Consider the following 20,188-nt stretch of genomic DNA (forward strand, 5'->3'; position numbering starts at 1 on the left):
GATTGTTTATACAATGACATGTATTCTATTCATGGATTTTCTACTGTTGGATCTTTTTGGTAACCATTTATCATGATATGGCTTTAACCCCCCTGGCGGTAATCCCGAGCGTGACTCGGGGTGGATTTTTTAGTCCAGGATCGGTATCCCCGAGTCACGCTCGGGGTGAATGTGCAGAGAGCGCAGCGGTGTTCTCTTACCTTCTCCTGGCGATCCAGCGATGATCTCTCATTGCTGTGACCGCCAGCCGAGAGTCTCGCCGCTCGTCCGTCGGTGTGATGACTTCCTAGTTCCGTTCCCTGCAGCAGCAATGCTGCATGGGAGCGGAACTAGGGAAGGAAATTCAAAAAACGTTGCACAAAACTCAAACACATAACACATTTTATATTATATATATATATACATATATATATATATATATATATATGCACACACACGTATATATATATATATATATATATATATATATATATATATATATATATACATATACCTATATACACACACGTGTATATATATATATATATATATATATATATATATATATATATATAAAATTATATTATTGATTCAATTACAATTATATATTTTATTTATATATATATATACATATATATATATAAAATATATAATTATAATCGAATCAATAATATATTTTTATATATATATATATATATATATATACATGTGTATATAGGTATATATATATATATATATATATATATATATATATATATATATATATATATATATATGTGTGTGTGTGTGCATATATATATATATACACATATATATATATGTGTGTGTGTGTATGTATATATATATATATATATATATATATACACACACACACATATATATATATATAATATATAATGCATGAATTATAATCTAATCAATAATATAATTTTATTATATATATTATATATTATATAATAAAATTATATTATTGATTCGATTATAATTCATGCGTTTGTGTTTCAAATTTATCACATCTGGGATGTCTACTAGAGTCTTGTTTTGGTCAGGTTTAAGTCAGTAATTACTAAGAATTGTAGGCCTATAATACATAACGCCAAATTTCCATGAAAAAAATTGTACCGCTTTTGGTATATAATTCCTGACATAATCATACCGCCAGGGAGGTTAAATGTATGTGATGTCATATGTGACTTCAAATAATAAATCTATGTTTTCTTTATTTGTGGGTTGTGTTTCTTTAAAAGTCCCGTGGGCTATGTTCTTTGTTGTTGTCTGTACTATTTGGGACTGAGACACACCTCGATCCCATATATACCAGCTCCCCTTTTACATATTAATATTAATAAACGCCTTACCTGCCGCTGGTCTAATCTTTCAAATGCTGCATTGGCCCCATATGCATTACAGGATTCCACAATGTATTCTGAGTTGACACCCAACAGAAAACTTGACTCTCCACAAGATCCATCAGCAACTATAATGATTCTGGGCCATGCATCTTGTGGCATCTTCCTCATGTACTCCTCTGTAAACTAAACACATGCAATCAAATCATTTCCATATACAAAAATTTAGGCTGTGAGTTTGGTGAGTACTATTTGTTGTTTGCTGAACTGGTTGCTTCAGCAACTGGCAATACATTCTCCAATGGGGACAGACCACTATGTATTAGCTAGAACCTCTGTCAAGTTTTTATAGCTCCATAAAGACATATTTAAGAGGGACTTCAAAAGTTATTCATGAAGAGAACATAATCAATCCACAAGCTCACTGGCTCTGGTGAGGCCTCCTCCGGAGGGTACCCTAGAAGGATTCAAAGGCTTTAAAATATAACTAAAAAGGGGGGATTAACCGCGCTAGAGGAATAAAACGAACAAGCAGCAACTTCAAGTGTGACCACACCCTAAAGAAATTTTGTAAATCAAGTTGCGCTAATTGTGATCTATGGAGGTATAAAGTCCACAAAAGTCCCAATATTGATGACAGATGAAGAAGTATCCTGGGTAAGATTCTGAACCCGACTCCCTTAAGAGTGTATGCTTACCAGAATAAGGTAAGAATGAAGCGGATAAGCTTTATCTTGTCACTTTGATAGAAGATCCAGGCCCGTGTGAGCAGTGAACTCAAAGGTCATTGGATCATGAAAAAAATATAAACAAACGCAATAGCGTAAAACCCAACAACTTAGTGTATTATCACCATGAGTGTGACTTGAAAAAGGAAATTGGGAAGTGTGTAATTAGAGCTGCCACCAAGATAGCTTAGTAGAAGCAAAAAGTTGAGGGATAAATAACCCTAACAAAAGAAATGCGGATAAGTGCAAAAAATGTTCCAGTTGGAGTTGCCTCTTACCAGACAAAAATATTAAAAAGCCCAAGTGAAGGATAACAATATTAAAGATGTGTATTGGACCATCACCAGCTAGATCAGCCTCTTACCGAATGAAAGTTAAAGCAAGTGTGTAGAAATCAATCCAAGTGACACAGGATGCAATGCTAGGAATCACCAATAGGGGTCGCCTCTTACCAGATATTGGACTCAGTCAAGCTTGTATGGTAGTCAATAGGCAGGGTCCAACCATGAAATATGGGACAAATCCTCGCTTTCAACCATGGAAATCCCCAATCAATGATCCAGTCTCCTAGTAATTAAAACTTTTTCCAAACGGGAACTGTCTCAGTTTCAGGTCTCATTCACATAGGCATACTGTATAAGCATACACTCTTAAGGGAGTCGGGTTCAGAATCTTACCCAGGATACTTCTTCATCTGTCATCAATATTGGGACTTTTGTGGACTTTATACCTCCATAGATCACAATTAGCGCAACTTGATTTACAAAATTTAAAATATAACTAAAAGCAAAACTTTTATTTTTTTTAATTTTGTTTAGAGTGGCGAGGGATTAGAAACACTTGTAGGATTTTCATTGCTGTTTCTGCCTCCCGTTATGGAGAGTCTCCCTCTTTATTTATCCAGTTTACTATTATCACCGAGAGTGAGTGCGAAAGAACAACCCTGGGTTGTCACAAGAATAAAAACAGGGAATCTTCCACTACTTCTTGTGACCCTGGTGACAACCAGGAGTTCCCTTACTTTGGAGATATTTCCTCTCACTCCTACTTTTGACTATGAAGTGAAGAGAAATCTCCCCAAAACGGACCAAGATTGCAAAAATAAGTTTGACAGGGGTTATAACCCTCCCTTACTCTATCAAAAATGAAAACAAAAAAGTTTTGCCTTAAGTTCTACATTATTGGTACATAGTATGATCACATAAAATGTGTTGACATTTTGGGAGCTTAGGAACTTTGACAGGGCCTAAATGGACTCAGAGACTTAAATTACCAGACAGGTCTGTATGGAATCCATCTTGCTTATTCATAGTGAGACAGTGAAACAATGTACCAGTGTTAACAGTAGCAGCATTAGCTCATGATAACATTTATTCCAACTCCCTGCATGTATAGGTAAAATACTGGGATGGGAAGTGAGTGGTAATGTCAGGAAGATCAGGTGTATGGCTGTGCCTGAAGATCTGTGTGTGCGAACAGAGCAGTTTGGGGACCAGTGCCCAGAGTCAGGGCTGTACATGATTTAGTGTGTGTTCGCTAATGCATTGGTGTGAGTTAGCATGCACAGGTGCCACTGGCTTTTGGTGCCCAGTGGCCTGTTTAAAGTATAATGGAACTATAGGGAATTGCTGATCAGTCATCAGCTTCAGTGCCTTGTGACCGGACCTGCATCCTGACTATGCTGTGCTTAAACCTGTCTTGCCTCTGCTTATTTCTGATCTCTTGTTGCTGACCTTGGCTTGCATTCTGACATAGCCTCACGTTTTTGTACTTCTTCTGCCTGTCTGATTATGACCACGATCTGACATCTGACCCTGCTTCTGCCTTCCAAATTAGTACCTCTTCTGCCCCGTTGTTGTTGCGCTAAGCTTGCTCTGACTGTGGCTTTTATACCTTCATCTGTGAGTTCCTGCGCTCCATATGTGTGACAGTATTCTGCACAAGTTCTAGTTCTGCATCTACCGCATTGCAGCAGTATCCAGACTGTCATCTGGCCGCTTATAGTGTTAGGACCTACCCCAGGAACCCGTGCCAACCTCTCGCCCTACTACACCAGGTCACCAAATCCAGGGGGTATTGGACAGGAGGTATAGGAGGTATAAGGAAGCCCTCTCATCAGAATGGCCTCTACCAGGTAGGTGGCACTTTAATTTCCCATACAGAGACACAGACAAAAATAAAAAAAACCTTAGAGAAGTTCTAATCCATCCACATCCAGCAAAAAAAAAAAAAAAAAAATGTTCTGACTTTAAGCTTTAAGACTTCCCAATGTCTGCCTTTCCTAAGATCATACAGTTGAGCAACACAATATTTTTTGCTAAGTATATACCCGCGCTACAGAAAACTATAATATTTAAAAGTGACTGTGTTAATTGTGTGGGCTTCTGCTAAAATAAAGGTGTGGTTGCCCCTTTAAATTATGTATGTACTGATCCCAGCACTGCCCTTACCAAACGTGCAATTCATATCCTTATAAATATAAATACATACAAATGCAAAATTGTGTATAGTCCAAATCAAATGTGCATAAATCAAGTCCTATAAACAAAGTGCTTTCTTCAAAAAGTGCAAACAGTGTTCAAATTCTTCTTTGCGTTGTAAATGAAGTGTCGTTCTCCCCTCTTATGTGCCCTCACTCACCAACTTTAAGATATGTCCCTATCAATAGGCAAATCTAAATGCTAAAGTTGGTGAGTGAGGGCACATAGGAGGGGAGCACGGCACTTAATTTACCATGCAAAGAAGAATTTGAACACTGTTTGCACTTTTTGAAGAAAGCACTTTTACACTTTGTTTATAGGACTTGATTTCTACACATTTGGACTATATGACATTTTGCATTTGTATGTCTTTATATTTATAAGGATATGAATTGCATGTTTGGTAAGGGCAGCACTGGGATCAGTGCATAGATAACACAATATTTTTGCTTCTATAAGACACATTTCTGTATGTCCCAGATACATTTCGATTTGGTTAAAGCAAGTTTTATCTTAAATGATAGACATCAAGCCAGGGTAAATCAGGGTGAATCAAAGGTTAAAATTCTCCCCCAACCCCAGCATAAAAACACCTATGCAAAATTAAAATAATAAAGTAGCTGCTACCACAATACAACTAATAAACCATTAACTCAATATTGAATTTTATCTTGCAAGATCCAAACATAACAAAAAAGTGCATAAAAAAAATGTCTAAAACTGCAGAAGTTCACAAAAGATAATGAATTCCCAACTCAAGTGAGCTTTCGGATCTTCCACATCCTCCTCTTAAGAAGTGCATCAGGCGACCACCACCATATATAGATGGTGCACTCACCACCGAGCCAGGATTTCTACATAAATAAAGATCAGGAAACTCTTGTTAAACAAACTCAGGATGTCATCAGTCAAGGTGATCATCAAGTGGGGGGTGTGACACCGTGGCCACCCATGCTCACATATGGTGGCACTGCCCGGTCATTTGTCCTTTTTGGTCTTCAGTCCTTAGTCTCATTGAATCCATCCAGGGTTCACCTATTGATAATGATCCTTGGACAGTGTTGTTTCATGGCACAAGGGAACCAGCAGGCCGGTATCAATCACACCCCATCTTCTTAATGCCGCTAAGGCTCTAATACCCAAATATTGAAAACAACCCACAACTCCTTCTATTAGGCAGTGGCTTCAGGCGATCGATCAAATTTACCACTTGGAAGATATGACAATTGATTACAGGGGCCTTGCCCCCCCAAGCCTATAAGATATGGGCCTGCTGGTTTTCCTTTACCCATTCTCAGGTATATGCTGACTATATATCCCATAATTCTTGAAAATATTCCACTTTTGTTGATCAGCTGCGCCAGGGGGGTCCCCCCCCTTCTCCTCACCATTACCTACCTTCTCCTCCTCCTCCTTTTCTTCGCTCTTCTTTGTTCCTTTCTCTTTAATCCACCTTGTATCCCTCTCCTTGCTCTCTCTTCATGAAACACCCGCAAGGTGATAGAATTGTTCACAGAATCTGGTATGTCTCTACGATTGGTTACCTAAGTGGTATTTTGCTTTCCTTGCTCATTTGGTGTGGAGACTGTGAGTCTAGTTCGGACCCCTTCCCCTCGCCCCATCAGCACTGTGTCATTGTTATGCACCCTCTCCGGTAGTTATGTAGAACTTACCGTCTTTGCTTTATATTGTGTTACATACCCCCCTTCATTGGGGAAATGTCATGTTATACTTTTGTTTGTATTTCTGTAAAACCTTTCTCTCAATAAAAATGTATAAGTCCCGGTTCACACTACCGCGACTTGTCAGGAGACTGGTCAGCCTGACAAGTCGCGGTCCATTCTGTGCTACGGAAACCGTTCTAATAGGAGCGACTCAAGTCACTCCGACTTAGAAAATAGTTCCTGTACTACTTCGGGGCGACATCGGAGCGACTTGCATTGACTTCCATTATGTGAAGTCTGTGCAAGTCGCGCCGAAGTCACGGTGCACGCGACTTCACAGGTCGCCCCCGAAGTCGGATCGCCATAGTGTGAAAAAGGTGATCGTCAAGTGGCAAGTTTTTCTCCCTTTATTGTTTCTCCATATTCAGGCACACATACCAGAATAAAAAGGTCTTATAGTGTAGTATTTATTGTATCCACAAATAATTTAAACTATATAAACAAACAAATGCCCACTCATATTATTTGTGCCGATATTAATTGTGCCCAAAATCGGCACCGATGTGTACAGCCTTACTATGCACTTGCTCCCGTCTCACCGCACATTAAACTCCGGCATGCACTCCCCAAACCAGAAGTTCGGGCCCTGGATTTGACGTCAGAACAGGATTCGGAAGTGACGGCAATAGTGCAGCCTCGACTAGTTTGCTATCTCAACGTCTTCAAGAAGCTCCTTGCTTCCTGAAGATGCTTAGATAACAAAACTAATCGATTAACAATTAACGGAGAACAAGTTGCCAATTAAAGATCCCCTTGACTAATGACATCCTGGGTTTTTTGAACAAGCGTTTCCTGACCTATATTCATTTGCAGGTCATGGCTCTCTGGTGAGTGCGTAATCTATACAGTATGTGGTGGTGGTGTTTGTTTGATGCACTACTTAAGAAGTGGATGTGGAAAATCTTAAAGCTCTCTTGGTGTGGGGATGGATTATATTTTGTGAACTTCTGCAGTTTTGGACATTTTTTTGATGCACATTTTTTTGTTATATGTTTGGATCTTGCCAGGAAAAAATGTAATAGTAGGTTAATGATTTATTAGGTGAATTGTGCTAGTGCCTACTTTTTAAATTTCTTTTTGCATATGAGCATGTGTGAACAAGCGTGAAAGGGGCAGCTTCACAGAAATAGATACACAAATTTTTGGGTAAGTGCTCTTTACACACATTTTTATAGGATTATAAGAAAAACACCAATACCAGACAGGAGACTGCAGTTCAGAACTATGAGAAAAGCGGCCATCCCCCCTTCCCATTATCACTACAAAGCTGCATTCAGCAATGCTTTCTCCCTCCAGCAAGTGTTGCAAATTGGGCTGGTGGTGGGACTCTTTGGCTTTAAAAGGCAAATTATCAACATTGTCCAAAAAAAACCTCATTCCATGCACAGTCAGCTTTGAGCAATGGCACTGTGGGCTATGCTGATAATAAATAAGGGTTGCAAGCATTTAATACTGACAAGACACAAAGTTAGCTTTGGTGAAATTTTTTTATGAAACATCAGTATGTTTTAGTGTGAGAGAACATTTTTCTAAAGCCACAAAAAAGTTTCTTTAAAAAGAAGAACATGTTGTAAACAACCGTTCACATGGAACACATGGATAAAATAAAGACATAAACACAAACCATTTGGTGACTATATACAACATAAAAAGGATGCAGAATAAATAGAATGTTGGAGCCCAGAAATGAAAGAAAAACTGAAATAAAAATAATTATAAAGTACAAAAGAACATGGGTCTTCACATCATTTGCATTATTATGCGTACGATTTAACCTGTTCTGTGCTCTATTTGCTCTACATCCAGTATCCTTTAGTTTGAGCCTTGCACTGAAAGAGTTGGAACACTTGGTGAAATCATTTAAAACTTTATTTTTAAAGAACCTGTGCTTTGTCCATACAGGGCAAAGCAACATATTTAAAAAATAATTCCATTAACCACTTCTGGACCGGAAGATTTTCCCCTTTAATAACCAGGCCATATTTTTGGCACTACGTTACTTTAAAGGACAATTGCACAGTCGTGCGATGCTGTACCCAAATAAAATTGATGTCCTTTTCTTTCTTTTGGTGGTATCTGATCACCTGTGCGAATTTTATTTTTTGTGCTATTAACAAAAAAAGAGTGACAATTCTGAAAAAAAAAACAATATTTTTCACTTTCTGCTATATAACATTCTCAAAAAAATAAATAAAAATCAAAAGTTTTAAGAGGGAGGTATGTAGACAGGTGGAATTTATTGATGCCCCAGCTAGGAAAGCTAGTGTTAATTATGTTCCCGGGTTTTTCTTGGCGGGCTTTTCTGGGTCCGAGCCACTAGTTCTGTGTATTATAAAGGGACTAGGGGGCTGTACCCAAGAGGCTTGGGGCTAGAGAATGAGAGAGAGAAATGTCTGAGCATTGTTCATTGCCATTGCAGGAGTCTTGATCGCCAGTGCCATGATGAGCTTGGAGATTATAGGGAGATTTATGGGTCCTCCTTGAAGATTCCATCCTTGGACTCTGCCAAAAATGGACTCTTTCCTGAGGAGGTATGCTGGGGCAGCCACAAGCCTGAAGTTAGGAACTAGGGACAGTAGGAAAAGACTGCACTTTATGTTAAACTGTTGTGTTAACTTATTCTTCAGTAAAGCTTTGAAACATTGCCTTTGCCTGGTCGGAAGTTACTAAAGGGGTATAATGCAAGTAACCAGCACACATAGTCTAAAGCTTTGGTCACTGAGCATATTGGGGTATAAAGATAACGGTACAAGAGTTAATAAGGTGTAAAGTACAAACAAATGGTTACCAAGGGTAACAAAGGTTTCTCCAGCAGCCTGTTGTAAGTGTGTACATGTGGAAGGTGGGATAGATCATTTCAAGAGGAGTTGTGTTGGCACTCTCTGCAGATCAGCACTGCAGAGGTCCCCAGCCTGTACACAGGTAAAGCTGGATACACACTATCCAACTTTTGTGGTTAGATTTCCTTCAGGTTTACCTTTTCTATGTAGTGCAAGGGCTTGCCAGATTGCATACAAATTGAAAGTGTTTAGGTTTGACCTCATATTATATGGTTTTGGTAAGTCTAAAGGAAAAAGTCTTCAGAAAATCTTATAGTGTGTATTGCCCTTTAGTAGAGGATAGACTAGGCAATAGCATGCAATGAGAAGCTGCAGCTGCCAAAGCCGGCAGAATATTAGCATGCATAGACTTGGTAAGTCTAAAGGAAAAAGTCTTCAGAAAATCTTATAGTGTGTATGGCCCATTAGGAAGAGTTATGTGCAGTGCATGCATGGAGTCAGTGCTAGGTACACAGCGGGCTCCATGCTGTTACTGGGAGGGAGGTTGCCGTGATACGCTGGGCATGTGGAAAGGGCAAGGGCTCTGTGTGTCCCTCCTAAATGCATCAGTGACCATGGTGGTGTATACTTACATTAAGAGAGTTTATTAGAGATCAGTCATCTGTTTAAGGAAATGTACCACGTATGTAAGTCAAGGACCCTGTACAAAGTGCATAGCATGACCCAGAAGAACTAACCCCGGGGTAGGCCTCTCATGTGACCAGGGGCGGACTGACCATTCTGGGATTAGGGCACTGCCCGAGGGCCCAGGGTCAGTAGGGGGCCCCATTAGAGGCTACACACTACAGAAAGAAGCCAGGAACTTCCATGCAGGCTATGCTGTGGTAGATATTTTAAATGCCCACTCTATGTGGCTGAGCTGCAATTTGTAGGTGGGGCTTTGTGTGGCTTGAGTGTGGACACAGGGGGCCCCATGATCTCTGATTGCCCGGGGGGCCCCATGAGTTGTCAGTCCACCCCTGCATGTGACCCTTGCTTGGCACTCAACGAGAGGGGAAACATGGAGGATGTGACAACCACCCCATCACCTCACGCGTCTGGTGCCCTGCATGTAGATTAGGGGGCCGGATGCATGGATGGGGGGGGGCGGCGCCCCTGCGCCCCCAATGGTCAGACCGCCACTGCCACAGACTCTTCTGCAACCCCCTAGATTTAAGATGAACATTTAACGCTTGCATTATGGGGGGGGGGGGGCACTTCAAGGGTTTCCTCTTTTGTTGTGCATGGAGTTGGGATTTAAAACCCTGTTAGAACATGAACCACACTGTGCTACACACTCAAAGTAAGCAAGACTTTTCCACACATCGTAAAGAAAAACCTTGAAATTGACCTCGTAAATCAAGCGATTTCTTCACTAAATGTTTTCCTTGTTAAATTGTCTACAACACCATGAAGTTCTCTAAACTCCAGTCATTTCACATTGGCTCCCATCCTTCCAGGGTTACAACACATTTGAACAAAGTGGCTATTGGTAATTTAGAATAAATAACTCGAAAACCACTTGGCTTAAAAACTGCATTTTTATGTGTTTGCCTGTTGTACTAATGGAGAGGCCAAACAATCCTCGCTATGGCAGCGAACCAGCATTCTGAGCAGACTCCGGGGAAAAACAAAGCTAAAAATGTCTAATTAAATATAGATTTTTTTTCTTCAAATTGGAAGCTGTCTTTGTTGTTTTCCACGTGTGGAACGTTTGTTTGCGTTAGTAAGTTGGACTTTAATTTGTACACTGCAGATTCACACTCTGGGAGAGCTTATCATGGTTGACAAATGTTTTGAAAGTCATTAATTTCGCTTTGTGTTGGCATGTTTTTAATAAAGGTATTGTTCTGTGCTGGGAAGACCGGTCTGACTGGATGCATTGTTGGATGGCTATTTCATGGTAATTACATGTGAGATTTTAGCCTCATCAGTTAATCGGAACATGAAGTTACTGTTTAAATATTTGCCTGGATTGCCTTCCATATAATGCATGATCTGGGCATATCTCCTTTTTGCTGTCCTACTGCATGATGGATTTTTGTTCAGTATACATGTTGTTTTTTTTGGGGCTTTTTGTTGCAATTTATGCTGAACAAGTACCTTCCTGGCAGTATGTTCAGAATATTTTGTATATATATACACACCAAATACACCATCTACAATTATGGGATCTTTCACAAGTGGCTTTGCATGAAAAAAATTACAATCTTAAAGTGTTACTAAACCCACAACAGTAAAATCAGTCTGTATATACAGTAAAGCATGCTTATTATACTCACTGTGGAACCTAAGGGGTTAATCCTCCGCACTGTGTAAAAAGGCTGTTTGATCCTCTCTTCTCTAATCCTCCCCTTCTTTTACTGTCCCCAATCCATCTACTGATAGGACAGAGCCTTTGGAGTCACTCTGCACATGCTCAGTTTGGTGTGTTTTGTTTTTGTTTTGTGAGTTTTATTTTTTCCTTGGTAGGGTGCATGTAATCAGCACAGGGCCAATCAGCACTGTCCAGACAGAGGGTCAGGGGTCCTGCAGTCTTATAGGACAGTCAGTGGAGAATGAAAACTCCTCCTATGAGCTGTAACTAGACACTGATAGGCAGTGTCAAATTGGCAGGGTCTGCCTTCCTATAGATGTGATTTCCTTTTGGGAGTATCTCACCAAAAATGACATTTTTGTTTCATGGAATGCCAGAAATCTGACTGCAGACTTCTGGGGAAATCAGTGAGCCAATCACACATGCAGGAAATGCATCTTCAGGGGTCGTTCTGTACACCATCTGTATACAGAATGCCTCCAGGTAGCCATATTGCATTGTATTTTACAGAAAATTACAGCTCTGAAGATCGAAAAGGAAAGGTAATTTTTAATAACATTCAATTACAATATGACTTGAGTTGCAATTGTATATGCTATATATATATCTATCTATATATCTATCTATATATATATATATATATATATATATATATATATATATATATATATATATATATATATATATATATATTTATTTTTTTTATTTGCTATTTTTTTTGTCCCATGAAAGTGAAATGTTAAAAATAATGTTGCTGACTGCATTTAGGCAAAGCACTACAGTATGACTTCAGGCCCCAGTGTGTGTTGATCCTGGCAGGTTGATCATGTGTTGCGTGATATCATCATCCTATATCCCCAGCCAAAGCACAGTGATATCTGTGTGAAGGGCAACATTTGCTGATCCAAAGCCTGTTTCTAAACCGGCCCAAAACTTGCAATAAGTCATTTCAAAATTAGCTAATTAGAGAGAATAAAATTATAGACCATACATTATACGATTTTCTGTACAATTTTCTTTAAATTTACCTTCAATTATGTAGTAAAAAGGCCTGCCTAATTGGATACAATTGAAAGTGGGGTTTAGTTTTTACCCTATATTATATGGTTTTTGGTAAATCGAACAGAAAATTGTACAAGAAAATGTAATATGTATGGCCAGCCTAACTGTACCTTTGAAGCAGGACAGAACCCAATCCCACAACCAGGCTTATACTCACCCGTTCCCGATCAAAATTAAATATTTCCCAACTGTTTGCCAAAAATCTTGGTTATGTCCATGCCATTTAATTCCTATCATTTTATCATTTGTTGTGTGAAGTCATCACACATTTTTTTATGCATATTGTAGGTTGTGTATTGTTCTTGTATGTCATGTGGTAGTTGTAGGCACGGGGACATGCCAGGTTTTAGAGGGGAAAAGTAAAGGCAGGTATTCCCCCTTAATGTGTGGCTACTCCCCTTGGTATGTGCGGGCCGGCTGCAGTGTGATTTATAAAAAAAATTCAGATACAATTTTCAGCCGGATTCAAGTGCGATATCCAATGTCATACACTTTAACGATTTGCATTGGAATCGCTGAACGAAACCACACACTTTTACAAACCGTACTGCAAACCCCGCACATATGTGAACCAGGCAAAATAGGTATCGGTTATTGGTATCGACAAGTACTTGAGAAAAAGTATTGGTGCATCCCAATACATATATATATATATACTGTATATCTATCTCTGGGTGCTGAAAGCCGGCTGGAGGAGCAGGCTGTGCGTGCTTGTGCCCGCTCCCCTCTTTCACCATCCCGTCAGTGTGTGCACTTCAGTGAGCTCTCTCCTCCCACTTCCTTGATGCTATCTGAAGCAGGCTGAGCATATCTGTGTGTGAGCTCGGACCTCGGGCCTCCCCCACCGCTGGGCTCTGTGGGACAGAGGTGCTGTAATACTGGGCTGCAGGCTGTGAAGTCTCATGTTATCAGAGCTGGTTCTGTGTGTCCTCCCTCGCTCACTCCTGCCCCCCCTCTTCTGGCAACAGTGGCTTTCAACCAATCCATGGCAGACAGGTTTTATTATGCAGCCGCCATGGATTCTGAGAGATGTAATCCTTAAAGGGCAGGGTGCTCAATACAAGTGAATGGAGGCTAAAGGTTGCAGGACTTTAATACCCAAGATTCGCTGCACATCAGGGGAAAAGAGGAAAAGAGGAAATATTTTTTCCTGGGCAAATCTTTAGAGATTAGGGCAGAACAGCATGGGGAGCAAAATGTGCACACCTGTTGCTCGGGTCTGCGCAGGACAGCAGGCAGACAGTGTGGGAAAACCAGTGTGAGAGGACCTATGCTGTATCTGCCTACACCAAGGGCAGAGTCTGTGAGGGCAAGAGCCACAGAGAGAGTTGCTGTGCCTTGGGACTTGAGCTGGGGAGACCGGATGCTGTGTGGGTCCACCTCGGAGAGGACCTGATTAGGAAGATCACATCATTAGGCGGAACCTATGGGACTGGACCTGTTGCATGCCAGGATTGGTGCACGGTGCTACATAGTTAACCCTTACTGCTCACAATTAATGCAATAGTTAGATCCTTACCCAACAACAGCTGATTACCTAACGTTTGCGAACACCCTTAAAGAGAAAGCTACAAGTGCCCCACCTTACAGAAGGGCCCCGATGGCAGATAGCTGACCTTGACAATTAAGCACCAGGAACTTTGGACACCACCAGGGGTACCCCTTTGCCCTTTGTCACCCACCTGCCATTGGGACTGTGTGTGTAATGTGCACCCAGGAACATTGTTTGAGTAGCTATTACTAAGAATTACAGTGAGGTTTATTTTATGCCATTTTTACATTCACGGTTGATGCTATTCTTACTGATACCATGTGGACTTATGTAAGGGGGTTAACCCTGTTGCAGCGTAGGTGAGGCTAACCTGCCCGCTAGTTAATCTAGCATATTCTGTTGTCCTGTTTATTTGTTCTATGCATTGCATTTGCCTACCCTTCAATAATACATTCATCCTAATAATTCTCAAGTTGCTTGTGGTCTGTTTTCTGTTTATTAATATAGAGTGGTATCATATTAATGCTTAAGTTAAACAGGTGTGAGCAACCTATATACAGTATATATATATATATATATATATATATATATATATATATATATATATATAAATAAATAAATAAAACACACACATTATACGACATAATGTACCAGTGTTCAATTTTAATGAAGTCTTTAAATGAAAATATGTATACTTGTTCTGGTATTATGCTAGCTGTCAGCACTAAAAACTCAGCATAAAGGGCTTTCAGTGCACTCTAAGTACTTCTGTCTCCCCATCTATTAAAGTGGTTCTAAAGGCTTTTTTCCTTAAAAAAACAGACATTTTATATCTACCTGCTTTGTGCAATACCAGGGTCCCCTGCTGGCACTCCTGACTCCTCCTCTTCTACTTGTGCTCCCATAGCTTGCTCCTGACCTGGGCTATGTGCGTCTATTAACACACACACACAACACAGTTTGGCCCCACCCAGCCCCCCGCTCCCTCCTCACAGGATTTGACTGACAGTAGTGGGAGCCTTTAGATTTCTATGGAAAAATATGTTCCGGGCCATTAGTTAGAAGATATGTATGGATTATTTTTGAAAACTAAGGGTATCATTTGTGTCACTTTACATTTTACACATTTTTTTCACAGACAGGGTTTCACTTTTTTTGTGAATTTTCAAAATGTGAATGTAATCTCTACAGGTTAGGATAAAAATTACAGTCCGGACTGTTTTATGAAATAAAAAAAAATAAATGAAAAAAAAACAAAGAAAATACCTGTTTGACTATTTTGTATTAAATTAGCGTTAGAAACATCCTCTACAATGTTGCTGACTGTTTTGGGCAACAAAACCTATTCTTTCCTCTTCATTTTTTTGAACCAGATCTAAAATCTTGAATATAACATATACATAAAAGAGCATTAACTAAGACATAAACATAGCTGTAAAGGTAATATAATCTTCCCCTATAGGTTGAATAAACATAGCGTGTCAAACTATATTAAAAACCATCTCCAGGCAAGCTGTAAAATCAATGATGTGTTAAATACTATCCAGGCCACACTGTAACTGTGCTTTAAGTAAGCCGGTGCCAAAGAATATAAACTGAACCAGGGTTGCAGCTGACAGGTGACAGCATGAGCGTGTGCGTTGTTTTTAAAGCTTTGTGCCCCCAAAGTAACCTACTGTACTTCAACTCTAGCTGGGCCGGTGAAATCTTAAAATTTCTATATCTAATTCCTATTTTCAAGGTGTCCTTGGTGTAGTCACATGATGTCTTGGATCCTCTTCCCCCTTTTCTTCTGCCCTGGGGTCTCAAGAAGTAAAGCGAATAAACCCAAAAGAGCATCAACTCGCAGATAGGTCAATCAGTGAAAGGACAGTTTCCACGACAGGATGAGTATTGTAGCAGGAGTTATTTTTATTTTTTTATTTTACAAGGTGCCAGGCTGTTTAGTTTTATGAGCTGTAGCTGGGATTAAAACTGTGCAAGTGGAAACTTTCTTATTTGCACATCCAAAGGCATAACCCCTATTTGGGCCTGCTGGGACCAGTATAGCATTGTGGGACAAGAGTAGGTGCAAACTTTGTTTTAGACTGCCGGGAAGCAGGAGGACTCAAGGGGGGTCTTCAGTGAGAACTTAAGGGGGACTTAGGTCATTGAACCCTAAATGCCAAGACAAAGTTTTGAAGCTTCTATATTTATTGGTTTAATTGACAATAACGGACTTATCTGCCTACCTTTATAGTTTTAACCACTTCAATACAGGGCACTTTCACCCCCTTCCTGCCCAGGACAATTTTCCGCCTTTAGCGCTGTCACATTTTGAATGATAATTGCGCGGTCATGCAACGCTGTACCCAAAAAAAATTGTTATAATTTTTTTCCTATAAAGAGAGCTTTCTTTTGGTGGTATTTAAACACCTCTGGGGTTTTTTTTTGCTAAACACATAAAAAAAGACCGAAAATTTTGAAAAAAAAAAAAAGTTTTTCTTTGTTTATGTTAAACATTTTGTAAATAAGTAAGTTTTCTCCTGCACTGACGAGCACTGATGAGACTGCACTAAGGGGCACTGATGAGGCGGCAAACTGTGAATAGGCAATCCACGAAAAGCGTTCACCGAGAGGTGGGCGGGTGTGGCGGGCGGCATGATTGACGATGAATTTACAATGGGGGACACATTTTTTTTATTTTTGAATAAAGGACTTGTCAAAAACTGTCTTATGTGTTTATTTTTTTGTACACTTTTTTGGTGAATGGGTAGGGGTTTGATACCCGATACCCATTTACATAGGGGATGGACCAGGATCTGGAGGCCCCCTTGTTAAAGAGGGCTTCCAGATTCCGATAAGCCGCCCACCCGCAGACCCCCCAACCACAGCCCAGGGTTGTCGGGAGGAGACCCTTGTCCCCATCAACATGGGAACAAGGTGCTTTGGGGGACACCCTCCCCATGTTGAGGGCAAGTGGCCTGGTATGGTTCAGGAGGGGGGGCTCCCGCTCGTCCCCCCCTTTCCTGGCCTGCCAGGCTGCATGCTTGGATAACGGTCTGGTATGGATTTTGGGGAGGACCCCACGCTGTTTTTTTTTTTGTTTTATTTTGGCATGGAGTTCCCCTTCAAATCTATACCAGACCCAAAGGGCCAAAGTGCAATCGCACAGTGCATTATGGGGCACTCCTCGGCGGGTGAACTTCTGCTCCTCAGCGTTCGATTCTGGGGGGTATCCCACGCCGTTTTTATTTTTCAATTTTGGAGTGGAATTCCCCTTCAAATCTATACCAGACCCAAAAGGCCAAAGAGCAATCGCACAGTGCATTATGGGGCGCTCCTCGGTGGGTGAACTTCCGCTCCTCAGCGCTCAGCGGGCGAACTTCCCGCTGAGCGCCCTGGGTGTTTGTATGTTCAGCTAACACACGAACACCCAATGTTCGCATCGAACATATGTTCGACTTGAACATAAAGCCCACCACTAGTTTCAAATATGATCTTTCCTACCTTTTGTACAAGGTTAAAAAATTCTGTAATGTGACCATATATCGCTTCTTCCTGAGTGCGGGGGTTGGAGTTACATGACACTGTGCAGACACACAGCGTGTCTGTATTGTACAAGTCTGTTCAACCTGAGGCAGGAAGGCATTCTGTGTTTGCAAAATGTCCTGTATGCCTGAAAGGCCACCCAAAGAATGAGAACTGACCACACTAACACAGATCACCTTCTATACTTTGTGTAGTCAATTTAAAAGGAGGAATAAAGGTGACTGGCATGATCAACCAGGTATTTCAGATGGAAGAAGTACATAAAAATGATAGAGACTATGATTTATAAAAAAAAAAAAAAAAAACTTGTTGACAGCCTTACAAGAAGAATTGAAGCTGTTATAGCTGCAAAGGGTGGATCAACTCAATATTGAACCCTACGGAAGATGACATAAAAAGTTTATGGGCGTGTAAGGGCAGGTGTCCCAATACTTTTGACAATATAGCGTATGTAAACACACATAGAAAAAAAAATATTTTGGCAACACAAACTTTAACCACTTAAGCCCCGGAGGATTTTCCTGCTAAACGACCAGGGGGTATTTTGCGATTCGGCACTGCGTGACTTTAACAGACAATTGCGCGGTCGTGCGACGCTGTATCTAAACGAATTTGGCATCCTTTTTTTCCCACAAACAGAGCTTTCTTTTGGTGGTATTTGATCACTCGTGCGATTTTTACTTTTTGCGCTATAAACAAAAAAAGAGAGTACATTTTGCAAAAATAACAATATTTTTCACATTTTTTTATATGAAATTCCCCCCAAAAAAAATGTAAAAATCAAAATGTTTTAAAATTTTCGGCCAATTTGTTTTATGCTACCTATGTTTGGTAAAAAAAATCGCAAAAAGCGTATTTTGATTGGTTTGCGCAAAAGTTATCGCGTTTACTAACAAAGGGAAAGATTTCTGTCATTTTTGGTGTTTTTTTTTTTTAACGTGTAATGGTGGTGATCTGCGATTTTTTTGCGGTACTGCGACATTGGGGCGGACAGATCGGACCCTTGACTGACATTTTTGACACTTTTGGGGTTACCAGTGACATTTCTACAGTAATCAGTGCTATATATATGCACTGTTACTGTAAAAATACACTGGTAGTGAAGGGGTTAACTTTATTTGGGAGGGAGGGGCTGTGTGTGTCCCTAGGGGCGTGCTTTCTACTGTGATTGGCTGTGGCTTGAGCTGTAAGGACACTGATCAACGGATCTACATAGTAGATCCATGTGATCAGTGTTTTTACAGCGAGGAGAATGACAGGTGGCTTGTTTACACAAGCTGCCTGACATTCTCCCTCTCCCCCGCCGATCGCCGAGTGACCGGCGGACATCAGGTCCGCTGGTCACACGCGCGGGGGGGTCCGTGACAGCGCGGGAGCGGGAGCGCGCCTCCGCGGGCTCGCTCCCCAGAGCCTCACAGGCGAGCGACGTAGACCTACGTCACTCTGCCTGTGAGGGGCTGACTGCCGCAGTAAATACTGAAAATACAAAGCAAAAAAGGGCGCACCAGCCTAGCGCATTATCCTTGGCAAGTTTATTTGGATAAAATTGTTTAAAATCAAATACTCACAAACAAACAAGAAGTTTCAGGCACATCAATTCCATACACCTGCCTCCTACCAGAGGATCAACGTCTTTACTGGAAGCAGAGGGCTGACGCGTTTCGAGGCTGTGCCTCTTCCTCAGAGCCTGGAGGCCATGGTCAAGACCATAGTTTAAATATAGTATGTAGGGCCAGGCCTCCATATGACCCCTGGGAGATGTGGGAGGAGATATCGCCCAAATGGGCGTTGCTACACAGCCATTTACCCAAAAGCTATTGCAAGTCACAAGTGTAGTTACATTTACATTTTAGTTGGCAAAGCCCCACGTGACCATTTGTTCCATTGGTGAGCTATCCAAAACACTTCCCAGCTCATCGTGGACTCCATTTCACATAATAATAATAATCATAATCATACAAAATAATAATAATAATATAAGAATAATAACTAATATGGTAGACTGACCTGTACGTGTCGTGGTCCTGAACCAAGTAGGGCATCGAGCTGGGACCATCGTGTTGGTTGATAGTCCACTAACTCATACTGGGCATATTGGGCATATTCCCTGGTGGTCCAATGGTGTTCACTGTAAGATAGGTTACCAGGATATTTGGGATGGTATAATATGGCAGCAGGGTGGCGGTGGAACGCACGCCGCTCACCCCGGAACTAGCGTGCGCACCACCGCATAGCGTCACTTCCGCCCATCCAGGTCGTGACAGCTTCCGGTTTCCATATACGTGGGCGGCGGGACAGCGGTGGAACGCACGCCGCTCGACCCGGAACTGGCGTGCGCATCACCGCGTAACGTCACTTCCGCCCATCCAAACAACAACAACCTCCGTCCTCAGCAAGCCGTTCCTATGGAGACCGCAAAGGGGAGGACACAAGTATGCCCCGCTGATGTGATATATATATACACACCGGACCACGTCCAGGGGCACTAAATTAAGATGCACCATACGGAGTCGACTCTGGTGGGAGTTGATTGGGGCGCCCACCAAGTTTGGAAAAAGATGGTCGCACATATTTAAAATAACAGTGAAATATTGTACATCAGATAGAACAACCCAAACCAATAAAATTAAATTAAAATTGACATTAACACTAATAATATTAATGATGGGTACCCGTGTACTATTAATGTAACTTGCTAAGCCTGAAT

The 20,188-nt window shown here is 40.9% G+C and overlaps 1 protein-coding gene across 2 annotated transcripts in view; it reads right to left on the reverse strand.

Moving 5' to 3' along the window:
* LOC309565254 (uncharacterized protein) overlaps nucleotides 1–20,188 on the reverse strand; it is a 177,391-nt gene that overhangs the window by 106,580 nt on the left and 50,623 nt on the right. The window contains exon 3 of one of the 2 annotated variants that reach the window (XM_082270134.1): nucleotides 1,338–1,514. The exons of the other annotated variant lie outside the window; for it this stretch is intronic. Coding sequence (XP_082126260.1) covers nucleotides 1,338–1,514 — 177 coding nt within the window. The remainder of the gene's footprint in view (nucleotides 1–1,337; nucleotides 1,515–20,188) is intronic. 2 annotated transcript variants of the gene reach the window in all.

This window comes from Pelophylax lessonae (assembly GCF_965119305.1).
Source record: "Pelophylax lessonae genome assembly, chromosome: 10".
Taxonomy (NCBI): Eukaryota; Metazoa; Chordata; class Amphibia; order Anura; family Ranidae; genus Pelophylax; species Pelophylax lessonae.